Source organism: Patagioenas fasciata, chromosome 26 (genome assembly GCF_037038585.1).
Source record: "Patagioenas fasciata isolate bPatFas1 chromosome 26, bPatFas1.hap1, whole genome shotgun sequence".
Taxonomy (NCBI): domain Eukaryota; kingdom Metazoa; phylum Chordata; class Aves; order Columbiformes; family Columbidae; genus Patagioenas; species Patagioenas fasciata.
Window position 1 is genome coordinate 3,717,461 of NC_092545.1, and position 21,196 is coordinate 3,738,656.

At 45.5% G+C, this 21,196-nt stretch overlaps 1 protein-coding gene across 3 annotated transcripts in view; it reads left to right on the forward strand.

The window, feature by feature from the left end:
- SLC23A2 (solute carrier family 23 member 2) overlaps positions 1 to 17,431 on the forward strand; it is a 56,214-nt gene extending 38,783 nt beyond the window's left edge. For all 3 annotated transcript variants that reach the window (XM_065856640.2, XM_071799304.1, XM_065856641.2), the window contains 10 exons: positions 12 to 82; positions 1,546 to 1,727; positions 4,502 to 4,622; positions 5,917 to 6,073; positions 7,247 to 7,394; positions 7,910 to 8,015; positions 11,378 to 11,507; positions 11,640 to 11,777; positions 13,181 to 13,276; positions 13,765 to 17,431. In XM_065856640.2, coding sequence (XP_065712712.1) covers positions 12 to 82; positions 1,546 to 1,727; positions 4,502 to 4,622; positions 5,917 to 6,073; positions 7,247 to 7,394; positions 7,910 to 8,015; positions 11,378 to 11,507; positions 11,640 to 11,777; positions 13,181 to 13,276; positions 13,765 to 13,997 — 1,382 coding nt within the window. In that variant the 3' untranslated portion in view covers positions 13,998 to 17,431. The remainder of the gene's footprint in view (positions 1 to 11; positions 83 to 1,545; positions 1,728 to 4,501; positions 4,623 to 5,916; positions 6,074 to 7,246; positions 7,395 to 7,909; positions 8,016 to 11,377; positions 11,508 to 11,639; positions 11,778 to 13,180; positions 13,277 to 13,764) is intronic.
- The last annotated feature ends 3,765 nt before the right edge of the window (positions 17,432 to 21,196 follow it).

The window sequence follows — 21,196 nt, forward strand, 5'->3', positions numbered from 1 at the left end:
TTTTTTGTAAGATATAACAGTTACAAATGGAACAACAGAACTGCTGCACACTGAGCACATCTGGTATCCCAGAATACGAGAGGTAACGTAAGAGTCGCCTTTAGCTGTTGATCTGTCCGATTCCAGTCCAGTTTCTCACCCAACCCTCTGTGTGTTCTCGTCTTTAAGTTGGTAATTCCTTTATTCACTGTGATTTTTCATTTGAATATATCCCTTTACTCATTTCGTGGAAGCCTTCATTTTTTTTATATTTCTTTTCAACTCATTTGTTGCTGGACAGCAAAATACAAGGAGTTAGTTGCCACGTTCCAAAAGACGCGCAGTAAAACATGAGACGAAAACTCTTCGTGTAACACTTTGCGATTTGCGCTCGCTGGCAGTGGTTCAGCTGCTCCCAGGCCATGTGCCTGCTGTCCCGTGTTCTATAGGCTGTCCCGTGGAAGGTGAACACGCAGTTAGCAAATCCGTCCATCCCTGGGTGTCTTAAGACAATTCTCCTGAGCGACTTGTTGAACTAGATCCAGCTCCTTCTCCACTCGCAGCACCGCAGTCCCGCTCTGCAGAATCACAGAATCCCAGGATGTCAGGGGTTGAAGGGACCTGGAAAGCTCATCCAGTGCAATCCCCCATGGAGCAGGAACACCCAGCTGAGGTTCCACAGGAAGGGGTCCAGGCGGGTTTGAATGTCTGCAGAGAAGGAGACTCCACAACCTCCCTGGGCAGCCTGGGCCAGGCTCTGCCACCCTCACCACGAACAAGTTTCTTCTCAAATTTAAGTGGAACCTCCTGTGTTCCAGTTTGCACCCATTGCCCCTTGTCCTATCATTGGTTGTCACCGAGAAGAGCCTGGCTCCATCCTCCTGACACTCACCCTTTATATATTGATAACCATTAACGAGCCCAGTGTGCGCAGGCGTCCCAGCGGAGTGCTAGCTAGCGCAATCCAAACTCAGGCGTGTATCATGGAATTTTTCTCTCCCATCCCGTCGCTTTGGGCTGCGCGCTTTTCCTGAATTAAAACCCACCCCTCTCTCTTCCCCATGTTCAAACCATAGCGACATCCCGCCAAGAGCCCTGCAGCCACGAGGGCTGACAGTCTCCTGAGACCACAACGCTGCTCTATACCAGCTTCTAAGGAGCACTTGTGAACAGTGCAGCCCACACTCTGTCCCTAGGAGCTAGGAGCATCACCTCCCACCTCCGTGGCGCCTGCAACCCTTGCCGGTTCGATCTGAGAGCTTAAAGGTTAGCCTGGAACCCAGGTCTCCTGTCTGACAGTGTGATGTGCTATCCGCACAGCGACCGGGCTGGCCCACTCGTCTGTTGTGGCATAGTTTTGTGGAGAAAAAAAATAAAATTAAAAAAAAACCATAAGCGTTCTGCTTAAACAATAAGCCACTTAAACATAATGAGCTGTTCTATGACGAAAAATTTGCTGAGTTCTTCTGTGTCGCTGAATTCTTTTAAGTGCAGTTTGTAATCCAGAGCAGAAAAAAGAAACGCTTGGGGTTCGCTTTTAACCCTTTCCCGTTCTTGTGTGTTCAGATCCAAGGTGCCATTATCATGTCCTCCCTGATAGAAGTGGTGATCGGTTTGCTCGGCCTTCCCGGCGCCCTGTTGCGATACATCGGACCTCTGACCATCACGCCAACCGTCGCTCTCATCGGCCTCTCCGGTTTCCAAGCCGCTGGAGAAAGAGCCGGCAAACACTGGGGTATCGCTATGCTGTGAGTACTCCGGGGTGTTCTTGGCAGGAATTTTGGGGCGCCAGGAAAAAGCCAGGGGCTCCCAGTGTGGAGAAATACCCTGGGCAGGAATGGGAGTGGGTCTGGGATAGGGGTAGTTGGCAATTTGGGAATAAGGACGGCAGCAGCTGGAGAAGAGGAAGGGAAGGACAACGGCGGAAGGTGAGGAGTGGAGAACAGAGGATTGTGTGAAACAATAGTTGGTCTGGGAGCCATTGGCTGGGTCTAAATCAGTGTTATGGCAAAGGTGATTTAGCAAAACGCCAGGGAGATCAGTGAACAATTTTTATTTCTGGTTTTATGATGATATTGTATATATTTCTTACTCTGCAAAAGTGAGTAAATACCGTTGGTAGTAGTGGTCCGGTTATCACCATTACTGGTTTGCTTATCTGTAGCCAAGAGAAATTTGTATGATGACAGCATATGTATTTCCATGAATGCCATCAGTCGATGAGGCAAAAGTAGTCAGGTTTCGGTTCAGTGGACAAAAAAGCTGAATTTCAGGGCATGATCTATGTGCTCCTGTAAGTAGAGATGCCAGGGAAATTAAAGAATTGAGATTAGTGGGGTGAAAGGGAATAACTGAGAAAAATGAGATGAAGAGAAGACAAAAGCTTCCTGTGTGATGCTGTGGATAACCAGCCAGCTCAGGATGGAAACCACGTTTAGGGAGAAGGAAATGGGCTGAGGCGGTTGCTCTATTCGATATATAGTGACCAACTTCGTGCTGGCTCTGGAAGCGGAAGGAACAACTTGATGAGATCAGGTTCTGATCTGACTAATCTGTTTGCACAGTACTTTGAACACATAAACTATTCTGTAAGTGCAGCTTATGATTAAAAGGGCTGTTTAATTCGCTTTTATCTCGGATGTTAGCATCATGAATATTTTTGTAATTCCGCTATGTCAAAGCAGCTGACCCAAAGGAATGTTTTATTTTGCTGTAAAACAGATTCTGTGCAAGTTGGGACTAATGTTAAATCAATCAAGCCAGACCTTTGGTGAATTGGACATGGAAACATGTAATTAAAGTTGACATTTTGCAGCTGGAAAAAAAAAACCAAATCAATTTAGGAGCAGGATTTAAATAGTACCCAGTCAATAAGTATTTCTGGCTTCTGCTATGCAAAAATATAACTCCATAGCCATCCAGAGCCACTCATAAGTAACCGATCTCTACAAGATGTGGCACTTGAAGTTGTCTTGACTGTTTTGATGAGTTAAATATCCTGTATTGCTGACTCTCACAGCAGAATAGAACCTGGGTAAGAGCTGTTATCCTGTTAACTGCAGATGCTATTTGACAAGATTTTCAGCTTCCCAAGCGGTTTTCCGACCTCACTTGTTCTGCAGGTGCCAGACCGAAAGAATTGAACCCATAAACCACAGCACATCGTGGTGGGTCAAAAGGGAAATGATTCCTGACTTGCTCTTTGCCTCAACATCTGGTGAATAAAACTGGGCTTTTGGGCCCTCAAATTTGGTAATATTTTACAGAATGGCAGTAACCCCAGTATATAATAAAATATTACACCTATTTTGTAGACAAACAAACTGGGAAATGAATTGGTTTCAGTTATGTCAATGCGTGTGTCCTCCTCGGCGTTATTTACAGCTCTCTACGAATTAAATCGCAATAAGAAGCCACCTGTCCACAGCATTGCGGGAGAGCCGCTGCTTGGAGCGCAGCCCATCTCTCCATAATGGCCTTGGGGAAAAGTGCCAAAATGTTTTGTGAGCGCACGGAAAAGGTGCCTTTATCATTCGGGGGTAAAGGACCTAAATGCTTCTTGTACAGAGCTCTTTGTTCCTGCGGACCGAGGGAGAATAAAGCTCCGTTTTGTTTCTTACAGACTGAAACCGATCCTGGACAGAAAGGGGAGGGAAGCTGAAAATCTGCCTTTTTATTTATAAGAAAGTCAGCTGATAAAAACATCATCTCAAATTGCAGCAAAGCTTTGCTGCTTCAGACAGCTTCACTCTTTGTGGAGCCTTTTTATAACCAAACGGGGTTTGGGGCTTCCAGAGTTGAGCAACCTGCTTTCTAGAATACTTTTCATTGCAGTGGATACTTAATTTAACCATAGAATTGAATAAATTCGGAGCATCTAGAGGAGCTCAGCAATTTGGATGAGGGGGGAGGATTTGTAATACTTGAGGCATCTAAAAACTGTAATAAGTGAACTGCAATTGAATGGAATCTTGTTTTTTTGGGGCTCTGTTCTGCTTGATTTACAGCTGTTTAGTGAAAGATGCATATACAAAAAAGGGGGATGCTTAAGAAATCATTTCCCTTGACAGACATTTTTCAAGTGCTTTGGAGTTTTACGCAAGATTTGAAATGTAAAACATTTTATATACAGGCTCCCAGTTTTCCTGTTTCTTCCTATTTGCGGGCAGCAACCTTTGTGCTTCATACGCACAAAAATGGCACAAAAACGGGAGTTTTAGTCAAAAAGAAGCGAGGGTGAAGCGTAGCCCTTTGGCTGCTTGGCTCTGGAAATCTCTCTCTAATCTGATTAATTTTCCTGGTTTCATTTACCTGTTTGCTGCTGTTATTGCAGCACTTTAGAATACAAATCGGTTTGGCTTGGATTTATTTAAAATACATCCTCTTCTGATGTGCTAAATTTCCAATGTACATTGATATTCTGTGTCTGAAGTGCCTAAACAGGTTTGTGCTGAGAAGAATTTGTAACATATTGGTGCTAATAATTTGTCCCTCTTGTCCCACCCTCCTTTTTTTCCCTCAGGACTATTTTCCTGGTATTGCTGTTTTCTCAGTATGCCAGAAACGTCAAATTTCCCTTACCCATCTACAAATCCAAGAAAGGATGGACAGCCTACAGGCTGCAGCTTTTCAAAATGTTCCCTGTAAGTAGTTAAACTTCAGTTGGAAAAAAAAAATAAAATCCCAGAATCCCAGAATGTGAGGGGTTGGAAGGGCCCTGGAAAGGATCACAGAATCCCAGGATGTCAGGGGTTGAAGGGCCCTGGAAAGCTCATCCAGTGCAATCCCCCCATGGAGCAGGAACACCCAGCTGAGGTTCCACAGGAAGGTGTCCAGGCGGGTTTGAATGTCTGCAGAGAAGGAGACTCCACAGCCTCCCTGGGCAGCCTGGGCCAGGCTCTGACACCCTCACCGGGAACAAGTTTCTTCTCAAATTTAAGTGGAACCTCCTGTGTTCCAGTTTGCACCCATTGCCCCTTGTCCTGTCACTGGTTGTCACCGAGAAGAGCCTGGCTCCATCCTCCTGACACTGCCCCTTTAGATCTCTGTAAACATGAATGAGGTCACCCCTCAGTCTCCTCTTCTCCAGCTCCAGAGCCCCAGCTCCCTCAGCCTTTCCTCCCACGGGAGATGCTCCACTCCCTTCAGCCATTATCACAAAATCCAAAGCCCTGCCTGTAACACCAGTCTTGGAGCCAACCATTTAGAGACTGAATTTTCCTATTCCACCCCACATCGTCACTTGAAGATGGAAGATAGATCACAAAGGTGAGATGAGAGCTTAAATAGGCTGATGGGAAACTTAACAAAATGACTCATTTGCCAAAGGAAATAGTCTGATGTTGTAGTTTTGCCGGAGCCCATTGTGGTGTCTGTGATGAAGAGTTGTTGGAGTGATGAAGATGGTGGAGGGAGGGAAGGGGTAGAGAAGGAGGTGAGTTTATTCATGCAGCGAAAGCCTAAACGGAGCCGTCAAAGGGATGGTAAGATCATTATCTTCTAGTTTTCTGAAAGCAATACTCCATTCCACCGTGTGAAAGACTTCTTTTTAATTCTCCAGTAAAGTTGAGACTAATTCCCGAGTTTCTTTAAGTGCCCATTTGGAGACTTTCCCAGTTGTGAAGGGAGAGAAGAAGCTCTAATTCTAGAGCTTTTGTAACAGCAGCTTCGTTAGGGACCGGGGAGGGAAACACCTAACGGATCTATTACAGGATTTACTGCTCGTTCAGACACCAAATTTCACTTCAGGTCCCCCTTAGGCCAGGGGAAAACACCTAACGGACCTATTACAGGATTTACTGCTCATTCAGACCCCAGATTTCACTTCAGATCCCACTCAGGCATTTGCGTAATAGATATTCTGCGCAGGAACTGTTTGCTGTTGATGAACGTTGCCGGTGATGGTTTATTTTAAAGAGCTTTTCTTCTCTTTCCCAGATTATTTTAGCCATTTTGGTGTCGTGGTTGCTTTGCTTCATCTTCACGGTGACAGACGTCTTTCCCCCCGACAGTTCCAAGTACGGTTTCTACGCTCGCACAGACGCCCGGCGGGGAGTGCTCTTGGTCGCTCCGTGGTTCAAGGTTCCTTATCCTTGTAAGTAGATCTGGTTTTAAGAGCTGGTTTTTCTAATACTACACCTACGAGTATCATTTCTGTTGGTTTCAGAAGCGTTGCTATTTTTCTCTCAGTACCATATTCCCATGCACTGAACTAAAGACATCGGAGGTGAGGATGATGGGCTTTTTTCTTATTTTCCTTTTTAATTTGATACTCTAAGGCCTCACCCAAGAAAGATTAAGTCTGTGAAACTTGAATTTGTACAAGGCACTTGCAGAGATTATCTAGGTAACTCTTGACTTCTAATAATATAACGTGACTCTATATAAAACATGTATTCTTTGGGGAATGCTTGTTTTCTCTGTACTTATATAAGGATGGGTTATGACAACTCCTGTAGAGCTACTGAAGTCATCAATTCTCGTTAAAAGAATCAGTAGCGTGTGGAGTGTTTTCCAGCTTAATGCTCTTTCCTGCCCCAAGCACGCTCGTTCTTGGCGTAGCACAACGTAACGGTGACACAAAAATGTCCTGACTTCCCGCAGCAGTGTTGGAATTGGGCTGATGAGAAGGCAGGGGGTGCCAATCAATGCTTTCAAATCACAAAAAAGTATTTATAAGAGGACACGAAACTCTTTACCCAAGCCTCGTTCATTCACATTTGTGTGATTTCAAGTTCCTTTTGTTGCGAGAGGCTCATCTGTTTCAAAGAGATAAAAGCGTCGAGGCAGTTGCTGTGGAAAACCTGCCAAGCTTTTCTACGGGCTTAAATTAATCTGATTTTTCTCCTCGACAAAAATGTAAAATTGGGGGGTGCCTGTGCAGTGATCGTAGCTGGTTGTTGGCCTTTGGTCTCAAGTTTGGTCTAGTGAAGAGGAAGGCCGAGTTTTGAGAGCAATAGTAATTAAGTGGCGTTCACCTCACTGATCAGAATTGGTTTTCCACAAGCAGTAGTTCGAATTCCATCTCTTCTGAGCAGGAGGAATGTTTTTGGTGGGATTTAGGCCTTTTTGGGTATTTTCCAAGCGTGATCATAAGCGGTCGGGTCGGCCGTTTTTCCATTGCTCCTTTCATCTCCCTGAACTTGCCAGACTGCGTTACTGTGAAGGGAGTTTGCCAATTCCACTAAAGACGAATACATTGCTGGCTGTTTTGATACCGACATTGTTTTCTGTGGCACGGGAGATTTCAGTTTTCTTTTCTTCACAGTTCAGTGGGGACTGCCAACAATTTCAGCCGCCGGGGTGATAGGAATGCTCAGCGCCGTTGTTGCCAGCATTATCGAATCAATAGGAGATTACTACGCCTGTGCCAGGTTGTCGTGCGCTCCCCCTCCACCTATTCATGCCATAAACAGGTATGTCAAAAAATATATCTATTTTTCAGTGTCCGAAGTGATTTTTTGCTCTTTGCATAAGACAGGAATGTGCTCTGAGATTAAAAACGGCAATTTGGTCAAGGACAAGGGCCAAGGGGCTGAAATATAAGATGTAACTGTCGTGTTGAATTATTTTATGGCAAGTGCAGCGTTGGAAGCTTAGTCCTGTTGCTGCTGTGGAAGTTAATAGGGCAGTTTCTGTAGGGACAGAGCTCTAAATCGGTTTGGAATCGGGGTGGCTTCTCAAATTCATTTGAAGTGCAATTTTAGAAATGAAGGGCAGCCCTAAGTTCGACTCGAATTGCTTCGAAATGTCCTCAGTTTGAGAACGTGGGTATCTAAGACATAGAAAACAACTCAGGTTGGTTTTGCAGGTGTGTTGGAGCTTGAAATATGGATTATAATAATGAACGTGGGACAGGTGCCTTAGCAGGCGTGCAGTCTGAAGCGAGTCTGTGCTAATACAAGTCTGACTCTTTCTCTGTGATTTCCAGGGGGATTTTTATTGAGGGTCTCTCCTGTGTTCTGGATGGCGTATTTGGGACAGGGAATGGATCCACTTCTTCCAGCCCCAACATCGGTGTCCTGGGCATCACGAAGGTTTGTGCTTTACCTCGATTCCTCAGTGAGCGGAGTATTTTATCTCCTTTGGTGCCACTTTCATGTTTCCCAGCATGATCCTCCTCCAATAAACCATACTACTTACTGCTTTGTGCACACAGACTTGACACTGCATTCTGAATTTACACATTGGCTGTAGCAGCCATTGTCTAATGCAATCACATTCTGGATAAGGACCTCAAAAACCTTATTTTTATTTGGAGTAAAGCGCAGTTAGAAAACCTGCATAAAGCACATGATGCTAAATAAGCTTGGAAAATCAAGAAGGCATTTCAGGGCTCTAAGGGTGCTTTGAGTCGAGGCCTAAACGCTGTAAACCGTAAAGAAATTGATATTCTTTTGTGCTAAAGAACTGACTATTTTTAATGTCTCGATGAAACGCAACTTGAGGTCCTTGGGTCTTATCTATGTCTGTACTCGGACATTGCACTCAAGGTGACTTCAACATTAAATGTGCCCTAGATAATTGTTTCTGGCATGGTAGGTTCTTAAAGCACTGAGCATACTTAGGGGATCACCTGTTTTTTGGGCTGTTACTCAGCCAAATATATAAATATTTGAGGAATTCCTTTATTCACGTGCAGCACTGGATATGTGTTTGAATGCTGTGCTGAAGCAGGAGACCTTGGACTGCAGATAGATTTGCTCGATATTGTTAATTTAACCTTGTTAAGAAATATCACCCGAATGGGTAAGAGTAATTTATGTTGGAAACACGTACGTCTTGTTGCGTGTTTCGCTTGGAAAATAAATCAACTTCATGCGTACGAGACAGAAAATGTACGCTCTCCACTTACAATAACTCATCCTTCTGACTTAATCCAATAGAGATGATGGATTTATCTTCAGCCATTTTTTTTTCTGCACAAAGAATGATTCTCTTTGGTTTTACAGTGGAACAGAAATACTAATAGCACCATCTGCTGTCTGTAGACATCTCCCAGTCAACCGCTGATGGAAATTTCCTAGAATAAATGTTAGTTAGAAAAACCCTTCAAGAAAGGCTTATTGTGTTCCGCTCCCTTTCTGTTGTTACTTTATAGGACTTTATATGAATTAACAGCCATTTTTTATTAACAGTCCGCAGAAATGAGTGTACGTTGTGCTTCGAAACGGCGAAAAATGAATGTTAAACTGGCAGCTGTTAGAGAACAGAGTTAACTACAGTTGGGTCTGCTGGAGGAGTGAATGTCCCTTATCCGGGTGGCACAGCTGGATGGCACAGCTGGATGGCTCTGCTCCAGTGTTTTGTCTTGTTTTCTTGTCTGCGCACTCATTCCTAAACCCCCCATAGTTTTGCAGCTTTGATTTGGGTCAAAATAGGGGTTTTTTGGCGTGTAGATGCTCCACTGTTTATTTAGGAGAGGAAATCTTTAGTGCTTGTGAGCAAAGACTGCGTAGCCCTGGTGATCCCATCATACCAGAGCAACATTTGAAAGAGACATTTATCTGTCTCAAAATCAGTGTATGATGATGCTTAGAATTTAAATGTACGGTATTTACACCCAGCCGAAGCCACAAAGACTTGGAGCTAATCTGCGAGTGAGTTTTATTTGATGAGAATCAATTTCTGATTAGTTGGGGCAAAATATAGGCAGTTTATACCACAATGTGGTGATGACATGGATGCTCCGGTAAGGTACCAGGTACCATATCAATGCTTTGTCTTTTTTCTCATTTCACTCATTAAGCTCAGTCACACATAATTAACCAATTAACGTCTACTTCTCTTTAAAGCCTAATACCATGTAACAGGGCACCTACAAAGGGGTTTGCTAGAAACCACCTTAGCAGTGTAAAAGGGATTTTTGTGTACCTGATGTTCCTCTTAATCAAGTGTAACACAATTAAGATATTGAACACTCAGGTTTTCGGCTTCAACTACAAAAAAGTACCAGAGAAATACTGCCCTGAAGTTTGAATGCTTAAAATAAATATGGGAAGGAAGTGCAGGCACTTGGCGTCAGTTTTAGCACAGCCACGATTTGCATGTGAAATGAATTTGGTTCTGATCTCAAAGAGGGATGTTATAAAACCAGCTTGTAATCTCTGCCTAGAAAACCAGCATCTCCTTCAAGTGAACTGCATGGTAGGTCACTAATACAACTAATAATACAAATATTCTTGTATAACAGGGCAGCAACATGTGGATTTTATTATTTTTTCCCCATTTGCGTTATAATTGATCTGTTTGCCGCATCTCCTATTTGTTTTATCGTAGATGGGACCATGCCACATTTCATGGTTATTGTGGCTGTAGCTGTTACAGATGGGTTTAAATATGTCTTAATGTTAATGAAAACAAAACCAAAATCATGTTAAAATTGGAGCACAACCACATTGCAGCTGAGCCCTCCAAGCCATTTGTAAAGGCTCTGTGGCCTGTGCTTCAGCACCACACACAAACCCAGAATCCCAGGATGTCAGGGGTTGGAAGGGCCCTGGAAAGCTCATCCAGTGCAATCCCCCCATGGAGCAGGAACACCCAGCTGAGGTTCCACAGGAAGGTGTCCAGGCGGGTTTGAATGTCTGCAGAGAAGGAGACTCCACAACCTCCCTGGGCAGCCTGGGCCAGGCTCTGACACCCTCACCAGGAGCAAGTTTCTTCTCATATTTAAGCGGAACCTCCTGTGTTCCAGTTTGCACCCATTGCCCCTTGTCCTATCACTGGTTGTCACCGAGAAGAGCCTGGCTCCATCCTCCTGACACTGCCCCTTTAGATCTCTGTGAACATGAATGAGGTCCCCCCTCAGTCTCCTCTTCTCCAGCTCCAGAGCCCCAGCTCCCTCAGCCTTTCCTCACACGGGAGATGCTCCACTCCCTTCAGCATCTTGGTTGCCCTGCGCTGGACTCTCTGCAGCAGTTCCCTGTCCTTCTGGAGCTGAGGGGCCACAACTGGACACAATATTCCAGGTGTGGTCTCCCCAGGGCAGAGCAGAGGGGCAGGAGAACCTCTCTGACCTACTGACCACCCCCTTCTAACCCACCCCAGGTACCATTGGCCTTCCTGGCCACAAGGGCCCAGTGCTGGCTCATGGTCACCCTGCTGTCCCCAGGACCCCCAGTTCCATTTCCCCTACACTGCTCTCCAACAGCTCATTCCCCAACTTGAACCTGGGGTTGTTCCTTCCGAGATTCAAGATGCTACACTTGCCCTTGTTCTGTTTCATTACGTTTTTCCTCACCCAACTGTCCAGCCTGTCCAGGTCTCACTGGATGGCAGCACAGCTTCCAGTGTCAGCCACTAACACACAGGAGCTTGAAAAGAAGCTTTAAGTGCCAAAGAGAATAATAGAATAACATGCAAGGCGTGAAGTGAGGGGTTTTTTGCTCTCGTGCAGGTGGGAAGCCGGCGGGTGATTCAATACGGCGCAGCCTTCATGCTCCTGCTGGGGATGGTCGGCAAGTTCAGTGCTCTCTTCGCCTCGCTGCCTGACCCCGTGCTCGGTGCCCTCTTCTGCACTCTCTTCGGTAAAATTATGGTTTTTTGCTCGTTTTTGTGCACTGTGCAGCTTCATCTTTTACTCTTAGTGCTTTTTTTATGCATGTGTTGCTATCTTTTTTTGCTATGTCAAAGCTGAGGCTTGTTTTCTTTTCGTTTAGGGATGATTACAGCCGTGGGTCTGTCTAACCTCCAGTTCATCGATTTAAATTCTTCTCGTAACCTGTTTGTACTTGGATTTTCCATTTTCTTCGGACTCGTCCTTCCGAGCTATCTCAAACAAAATCCACTCGTCACGGGTACGTGTTTCTGCTCGTTTACACGCCACACGCTTTTACCTTCTACTCATACACAAAGTACATGCACAAAGTAATGTAAAATAAGAGAAAAAACATATTATGGAGACAATAAAAGCTATAGATAAGAAACTGGGTGTGTTCACAGAATCCAAGAATGTCAGGGGTTGGAAGGGACCTGGAAAGCTCATCCAGAGCAATCCCCCCATGGAGCAGGAACACCCAGCTGAGGTTCCACAGGAAGGTGTCCAGGCGGGTTTGAATGTCTGCAGAGAAGGAGACTCCACAACCTCCCTGGGCAGCCTGGGCCAGGCTCTGACACCCTCACCAGGAACAAGTTTCTTCTCATATTTAAGCGGAACCTCCTGTGTTCCAGTTTGCACCCATTGCCCCTTGTCCTGTCACTGGTTGTCACCGAGAAGAGCCTGGCTCCATCCTCCTGACACTCCCCCTTTAGATATCTGTGAACATGAATGAGGTCCCCCCTCAGTCTCCTCTTCTCCAGCTCCAGAGCCCCAGCTCCCTCAGCCTTTCCTCACACGGGAGATGCTCCACTCCCTTCAGCATCTTGGTTGCCCTGCGCTGGTCTCTCTGCAGCAGTTCCCTGTCCTTCTGGAGCTGAGGGGCCACAACTGGACACAATATTCCAGGTGTGGTCTCCCCAGGGCAGAGCAGAGGGGCAGGAGAACCTCTCTGACCTACTGACCACCCCCTTCTAACCCACCCCAGGTACCATTGGCCTTCCTGGCCACAAGGGCCCAGTGCTGGCTCATGGTCACCCTGCTGTGCCCAGGACCCCCAGGTCCATTTCCCCTACACTGCTCTCTAATAGCTCATTCCCCAGCTTACACTGGAACCTGGGGTTGTTCCTGCCCACATTCAAGACTCTACACTTGACCTTGTTCTATTTCATTCGATGTTTCCCTGCCCAACTCTCCAGCCTGTCCAGGTCTCTGATGGCAGCACAGCTTCCAGTGTCACCACTCCTCCCAGCTTGGTGTCACCAGGAAACTTGCTCATAGTGCACTCTATTCTCTCAAATCAGAATGGAATTAATTGAGCTGTTGAGACCTGAATTTGATGTTCCCCTTTATAGTCTCCTATTTAGTTAAAATTAAGCACTGGGGTCTGCAGGAGAAACTAAAATGGCATTTTGTGACAATTTTATAAACAACTGTAGATTCATGGGGTTGGGTTTTGGGGAAGAACGTTCCCCACGCTGTCCTCCATCAGCTGAAAGTTCTTCTGCATCTATTCCCACATTGTTTTAAGAGTTTTATTCAAGGAAATTCCTTGGTGAACTCAATGGGGAGTTTTCCCACTTGTCCTGTGTATAAACCAGTAGGTTGTGTATATGTACAATAAAAATTCAGGCTCTAAATGTATTTTCATTCCTGTTCTTCTAGGAATAGCGGGCATTGATCAAGTACTAAACGTCCTCCTCACTACAGCCATGTTCGTCGGGGGCTGCGTTGCCTTTATTTTGGATAATACCATTCCAGGTCAGCACGGGAAGTTAATTGATGTGAAATAATAACTGCATTTCTGAATGAAGATAAAGCATTTCATTATGAGGAATTGATTATTGCTTTTGTTGTTGCCTTCTTAAACACCCAGAGCTTAACACCTCCGTGCCTTAGTTTCCCCCAGAACTCTCTGAATCCTTTTCAGGGTGAGGTCTCCATCCTGTTCACCATATAAAATAGCTGATAAAAATCCACCCAGCAGAGTCTTTTTGCGGAGACAGAGTCAAAATATTTTAAGATCCAAACCTGCTTCTGTTTATTTAAAAGCAAAAATTTGCCTCAAATTCCAATTCCAATATAAAACTGATAATAGCTATTTCCAGTAAACCTTTTTTTGCCTCTTTGAGGAATCTGGAAGATCTTTGTAGCGTTGTGTCTGAGACTTGGGGTTTTCTTTTAACTATATACGAGTGTGTTTGCGTAAAGATATCAATGTATATTTTCCTTTATATTTTCCCTCCTAGGAAGCCCTGAAGAAAGGGGAATACGGAAATGGAAGAAAGGGGTCGGTAAAGGAAGCAAATCGCTGGATGGCATGGAAACTTATGATTTGCCTTTTGGCATGAACTTGATTAAAAAATACAGGTGTTTCAGCTTCCTGCCCATCAGCCCAACATTTGTGGGTTACACGTGGAAAGGCTTCAGGAAAAGCAGCAACTGCAGGAGTTCAGATGAGGACTCGGAAGCTACAGTATAGCCTTAGCTGAAATTCTCTTATCTAGTTGTAGTTCAAGATGTATTTGCAGTTTCTTGCCGATTAAGAAGCATTAAAATATATGTTTTGTATATCTGCATTGAAATTCTGGAACCAGAGCTGAGACGGATTTAAAAAAGACAAAGAAAACGAATCTAGCTTTCCTGTGGGTGCTGGTAGCCAGATCTAGTGTCTCTGGGTCACGTTTGCTAATGCTTCTCAGTTCGATTGTTTTGCAAAAGCTGTAGATACCGGCGCACCTAAAGCTGTTTCTTTTCAATGGGGAAGTGTGGAGGTGCTACTGAAAAACGCTCTTTCTTTAGGGCGATTCTTATTGGAGTCGTCACCGCTGGGATTTTTGGCACGTTCATTGCTGGCAATGGTGGTTATGCCAGGAAAATTGAGTCCGGTGAGAAAGAGAGAAGGGAAAACAAGAAAAAAAAGGGAGATCAAACATACATGTATTCATGTCAGATCCTGTATATATTGTTTTCTACTCACTGATTTGCACATTCCATAATTTCAGCCCCCTGCGGATCAGGCTTAGTTAATACTGGCAAATCATGAGAGGATTCTCTTGAATTACCGACGGTTTGGTCGGACATCCAGTGTTAGGACAGCAAATTTCTGTAGTCACTTTGCCGATGGAAACGATGAGGAACTTCTGATAGCTCGGTGCTGTAGAAGACACTCATTTCATGGCAATTTATGTGTTTTAAACATTTGCTTTTTCTATCCAGCATTTAACCACCTAATTACCGTGTCCAGGTGCAGGTTTTCTTGAGTTTCGCAGAGATGGCAAACCTTTAATTTCCAGGTGGGACCTGATAACACTTTTACAGTTCAATACCTGTATCCAGCAAGACATTCCCTGGATAAAACACTCATTATTGAGCTGTTGTAAGCAGTGAAAGCCACGTGGTTCAAAACGCCACGCAAAATCTTGTTGATCGGATATCGAGAGCTGATGCTGCACGTGAGCAGCTTATGTTGCATTGTCTCTTTCTTCTCTCTTTTGGTGGGGTTTCTGCGAAAGCTCATGAATGTGGCAGCGATGTTGAACAGCAGAGACACTACATTTGACGTCCTCACCCACCGGATGGTTTCACGGGTATTGGGTCCAAATCAGGGCACCATTCAGATATATTTTTTTTGGCCTGGAATAGTCTCAGCTCTGACGTTACATGGGTGTTCATGCTCATCATGCATTCATCATTAAAAGGTTTCCTCCTGTTTAATGTTCTTACTATTGCAAGTTAGTTTTAGACTTCAGTGTGGCCCCAAAAAGCTGTGGAGATCATCAGGGAAGCGTCGTGTAATGTCATTTCAAGGCCAGTATGCTCTACGGTGCTTGCGTTTTGTACTCCTGGAAAACAAACAACAGCAGATCCTGTAATACATTAATATATTTATCAAAGTTTGACTACTGGACACGAGCGCAGGAACTCTGTTTGTCTCCGAGTCGACTTCCAGGTGAATTGTTTGGTTATTGACGCATGGAAGGGTCGGGTGGGGAGGGCGAAGAAAGAGCTCAAGGGATCGATGCCGAGTAGCGTAGAGTCGCGCTGATCTGATCCCGTTGCTGTCGTTCTCAGCATGCCGTGCCTCTTTCCAGAAACTAGTTTATATCCCGCTTTTTCCATACCTACGCATGTGTTTGTTCCTGCTTCGGGGAACTTTCAGTAGTTTGGTGTCAATTGGACTGTCTCGAAAGCTGGTCAGAGGAGTTGTGTAGTAGACAAGGTTAGTTTACCTGTGAAACAAAAGTCATTTTTGTAATAATATTCAAAATGTTTTCCTCTTCAGGTAGCGAGGCGTTAGATTTCCACATCCGCTTGCAGGTAGTTTGAGTGCGGACACCTCTAATCAGTGGCACGAAGCTTCCGAATTTCCCAACGTGATGTGCAACCAAAGATGTGAGGGAGACGCGGGGGAGTTTAACATATGTATATATATAGAACAGGATAAAAAACCCAGCCACCTCTGGTGGTCACAATGGTGTAAAATGCCAAAGCTGGTTAGCTTGTGAATGTTGAGGAAGGGAGGCAAAAGCGTTTGATTTCAACCTGTGCCACCTTGGAAATATTGAAGCGTCACATCCGGCGATGCCGCCGAGCACGGCAGCGTCACCTGCATCCTTTCCTAACTGACACCCAGGCTTTTCTAACTTCTCCCCCCAAATATTCTCTTGATAATTCAATTCTTGCGCAGCTGAGAGATGAGAATTCGCCTTTGTCTTCTCTCCCCTCGGGCTGCGGTGAAGCCGGGCACGTTCTCCATCACCACCTCTTGAGAACTGGTTTGTGACGCTTCGGTCAAATCCCAGTGCGAGCAATCCGAGGATGTTTTTTCCTCTCCCTGGAGCAGAACACCACCCATCTTACAGCCTAGGAAAGACTGTCTGAATAGGTTTGATTGCTCTGTATTTAATGATTTGTGTGGCTTTGGGTCGTGCTGTGCTGATTCTGAGAGCATTCAGCACCCCTTGGTAACACTACAATAAGTAGCTGTAGTTTCACCGTCACTTTTGTGGCTAAATCTATACATACAACATCTCCCTCCATCTTAGCACGAGCACAAATGGTTAATAAGACCCTCAATTTGCAAAGGGGATCCACTGAAGCACCTGTAATGTATAGAAAAGGATTATAGCAGAGTTGTTGGTACTTTGAATGTACAGGGCAGGATATTTATTGCGATTATTAATAATAGTGCCTCCCCAGCAGAGGAGAGAGCTGGTGCGTGGGTGCCTTGCAAAAAGCAGCTCCTGTTTCTCTTTCCTATGTGCCCAAAACCATCTGAGCGCTGCCAATCAAAGAAAACACATTGATTTTCTCCGGGAGGGAAATAATTCTGCGTTGGCGTTCGGTTGCATTGCGGATTTGCCGCAGAAAGGTGGCTGGATATAGAAATCTGTGCTTTTCCTCTATGTGTTCTTACCTGCCTTTCAAACAGCTCAACGAAACAAAACCACGTAGGGAAGGCGACACCAGAGAGATGAGTTAAGAGGCGATGAGATGTTTCCAACCAAACTTTGAGGCGAAAGGGCAAATATTCATGGTAGAAATCTCATTTTGTCATATCGAAGGTGGTATCGGTGTATGCGAAACAAAACCACATGCGACTTTTGTAATTGATATTCTATTGTACTTTTTTTTTTAAGGTTAAATTAAGGATTCTTGCTAATGTTGAAACGTTTTCTGAAGCGAATACTTGCAAATTATACCTATAGAAATTTAGGCTTTGTAGCTAACGGCCATGGCTGATTAACGTGTTGGCGGAGGCACTTAAATCAGGTACCTCGCTCCGAATGTTCAAACCTTAAACCCGGAATTTGCTTTATGCCTTTTAATACTGACTTTAAATATGGCAACTTGGTTTGTACATGAATATTGCAGTATTTTATTTCCATATATTAAAAAAGCCTAATAATAACATTTCCGCTCAGGATACGTGACCGCGGTTTTCCTGGGAGGGAGTGGTATGAATGTCATGACAATGTCATGTTGATGGTAGAATTTCTTCATTGACGAATCGATAGTAGTTGTGTATACTTTATTTACCCATCTTTCTGTTCCTACCGAATGCTCCAGGGTTTCTTTCTTGTTCATCTCCCTCCTGAGATCTCAGTCGTCCCGGTGCAGAATTGGCGCTCGCGGCCTGAAACCCTCAGCACCCGTGAGCGCCACCGCTCGTTTCCGACCTCGCGGCCTCCATAAAAAGGCCTGAAAATCGCATTATTTGTGGTACCAGCAGCTCTCCGGTGCAGCTGCTTACAACTGGAGTTCAGAACCGGTGATGTTGGGGGTGAGCCCTTGGTTGCGGCCCACGACCTGAGCCACCCGCGCTTGCCGTGGATTGTGGAGTCGTGTAGAAACCGCGTGTGGACAGACCAGCAAACCCACGGGGTTTCTTTTATGTGGCCTTCTCGAACCAAAAGCCACTCTTCTTTCTCTTCGTTCTCTTTTTCCTCCTTCTTTCCCTCCTCCTCCTTCCCCTTCTTTCCCTCCTCCTCCTTCCCCTTTCTTCCCTTCTTTCCTCCTCTTTCCCCTTCTTTCCCCTTCCTTCCTCCTCTTTCCCCTTCCTTCCCTCCTCCTCCTTCCTCTTCCTTCCCTCCTCCTCCTTCCTCTTCCTTCCCTTCTTTCCTCCTTCCTCTTCCTTCCCTTCTTTCCTCCTCTTTCCTCCTCTTTCCTCCTCTTTCCTCCTCTTTCCTCCTCTTTCCTCCTCTTTCCTCCTCTTTCCCCTTCTTTCCCCTTCTTTCCCCTTCTTTCCCCTTCTTTCCCCTTCTTTCCCCTTCTTTCCCCTTCTTTCCCCTTCTTTCCCCTTCTTTCCCCTTCTTTCCCCTTCTTTCCCCTTCTTTCCCCTTCTTTCCCCTTCTTTCCCCTTCTTTCCCCTTCTTTCCCCTTCTTTCCCCTTCCCTCCCCTTCTTTCCCCTTCCCTCCCCTTCTTTCCCCTTCCCTCCCCTTCTTTCCCCTTCCCTCCCCTTCTTTCCCCTTCTTTCCCCTTCTTTCCCCTTCCCTCCCCTTCTTTCCCCTTCTTTCCCCTTCTTTCCCCTTCTTTCCCCTTCTTTCCCCTTCTTTCCCCTTCTTTCCCCTTCTTTCCCCTTCTTTCCCCTTCTTTCCCCTTCTTTCCCCTTCTTTCCCCTTCTTTCCCCTTCTTTCCCCTTCCCTCCCCTTCCCTCCCCTTCCCTCCCCTTCCCTCCCCTTCCCTCCCCTCCCCTTCCCTCCTCCTCCTTCCCCCTCCTTCCTCCTCCTTCCCCTTCCTTCCCCTTCCTTCCTCTTCTCTCTCTCCCCTGTTTTTGTCTCTTCTCTTTTTCCTCTTCCCTTTTCTCTTCCTGTTCCCCTGTTCAAGGGGCAGTCCCAGATCACTCACTCTCACAGCAAACCCCCCACTCACCCACCCATCCCCTATTATTTCCTCCACCCGATGCTCTTTGGCTATTTGGCCGCGACTTCTCTCCTTTCCCATCCTTGCGCTGTCAGAGGCCCCAATTTTGCCGGCATTTCACTGCCGTTCCACCCAAGCCTTGGGGATCCGCGTTCAGAGCCACCCCAGATATTCCCGTTGAGTTCCGATTTGCCTGTGACTCCACATCATCATCCATAGATATCGCTACGAGACATATATTCTGTTTAGAATTGCCTTGTGTACCAGCCGGCATTGACATCGTTCCAGATAAACCACCTTTGCTGCCAGTCCAAATTATCGTACCTTTCTCTATAACAACCTTTGGCGTAACAAACTATTGACTGTTCTTAGGCAGTGGGGATAAATATCTATTCATTACTTTCCGTGACTGATTTTGGCTGTAAAACTTCTGTTAAACAGCAAGAGGGGTTTTTTTGGTTTGGTTTTTTGTTCTGAGATGTTTAATTCCTTTATGGAGGGTTTTTTTAATGATTATTTCATATTTTTTTTTTCTAACATCGCTTCATGAACCAATTAAATATTTAAAAAAATGTAATATTTGGACCAGATGTTGTGAATAATAGTAGATAAAGCTATTTTATTCTGTATTTTTCAAGCTGTTCGGTATAAATAAACGCGGGCATAGATGCAAGTCCAGAGCGTGGTGTTAAACTTCCTTTGGAACATCCCGTTTGGAGGAGGATGGATGGTTAAGTACCACCCAAAATTACACCCCTGGTTGCCTTCTTGACCCTTCCAGCTCTCAACCCTTGGCTCATACCATGAAAACACATTAAATGTATTTGATTTATTTGGAAAAGTCCCTGCTGACCGTCCGTATGTCTTTATTTACCGTCTGTCCCTGCGCTCGGGCAGCAAAGTTCCCTGTAGAACCAGCCGCAGGGTCAGCACTGATGAGCTGAGCAACATCCATGCAGCAAAAACTCCGTGATTAATTTCCTAATTAGAATTAAACAACCTCTGAGTTCTCTTAGTGCACTGAGCAGAGGCTTTGAGTTACTCAGCCCGGTTAAAAATACGAGCAGCAAGAGTTAAAGCAGAGAAATCACCTCTGGTTTAAGGTAAAGCTTTAGGATCGGGAATTTGGGGGCCAAATTCTTTGGCGATTTGAAGCCACAGCAAACTCTGGGCCCCTCGTGGGGTTCACCTGTCGCTCCCCCGGGACACTTTAAGCTCATTTAAGATAAATGAGTTGAGCGTCGCCTTGTCTCATCCCCAACCGCTTAACGAACTCATTTGTTTAATCAGGAGCTGGAATATGAATTTCCTGACGTCGGCGGGGACGTGCGATGGATTTAGGACCTGGAAATGTCCGGTTGAGGGTCCCCAGTGTCTCCAGACGTCCAACAGCCTCCCAGGTATCTGAGCTACTCCTGCTTTTAAGGGGAATTAAGATACCCAAGTGCTTTTCTTAACTTAAGCGTAGCCTAACAGAGAAACAAAGCCAAAAGCCGCCTAAAGCGGCAGCGAGAGGGTGAAAGTGGATCTGGTATCAAAGGCGATGGAGCAGCTGTTTGACCGGGGTGAGGGATTTCTGTTATAATAAATAATATAATAGTCATTCCTAAGCCGGGCTGGGTTTGAGTCGGCGCTGAAAACATCTCTGATCTTAATCCTTGATTAATCCTTCGTGCTACTGGGTCACAGCTCTGGAAATCATTGAGTTTTCTCCTTGTGTCTGGCCTGAGTCAAATATTCAGCGTCAGCTGCGTTGACGCAATAAAAAGGACTTTACTGCCAGCAAAATCGCAAACCTGGGGATTTTCAGAGCGATCGAAACGGCCTCAAATAGCGACAGAGGCCGTGTTTGAAGAAACACATATTAGGTGCGAGAAATAGCTCTTCGAAAAGCTGCTTCTCTTCCCATCTGGCTCCCGGGGGCTGCGGAAGGGGTAACAGATGCTCCTGAGCCAGCACGTAGCCAAATGCGTAATATCGTTTGGTGTTTACTGACAATTACCTTGGGGGTCTGAAAGCTGGGAAGCAAAAGGAGTTTGGATGCTTGCTGAGTCTGGGGGGAAATACTTGGATTTGGGAGAATTTTGGAGCCGGTGCCTTATGTTTGGGGCTGAGTGAGCTCCTTGACCTCCACACTCAGCACAAAGGGAAGTAAATCGAGTAGTAGGTCCAGAGAGGTTCTCCTGCCCCTCTGCTCTGCCCTGGGGAGACCACACCTGGAATATTGTGTCCAGTTGTGGCCCCTCAGTTCCAGAAGGACAGGGAACTGCTGCAGAGAGTCCAGCGCAGCCACCAAGATGCTGAAGGGAGTGGAG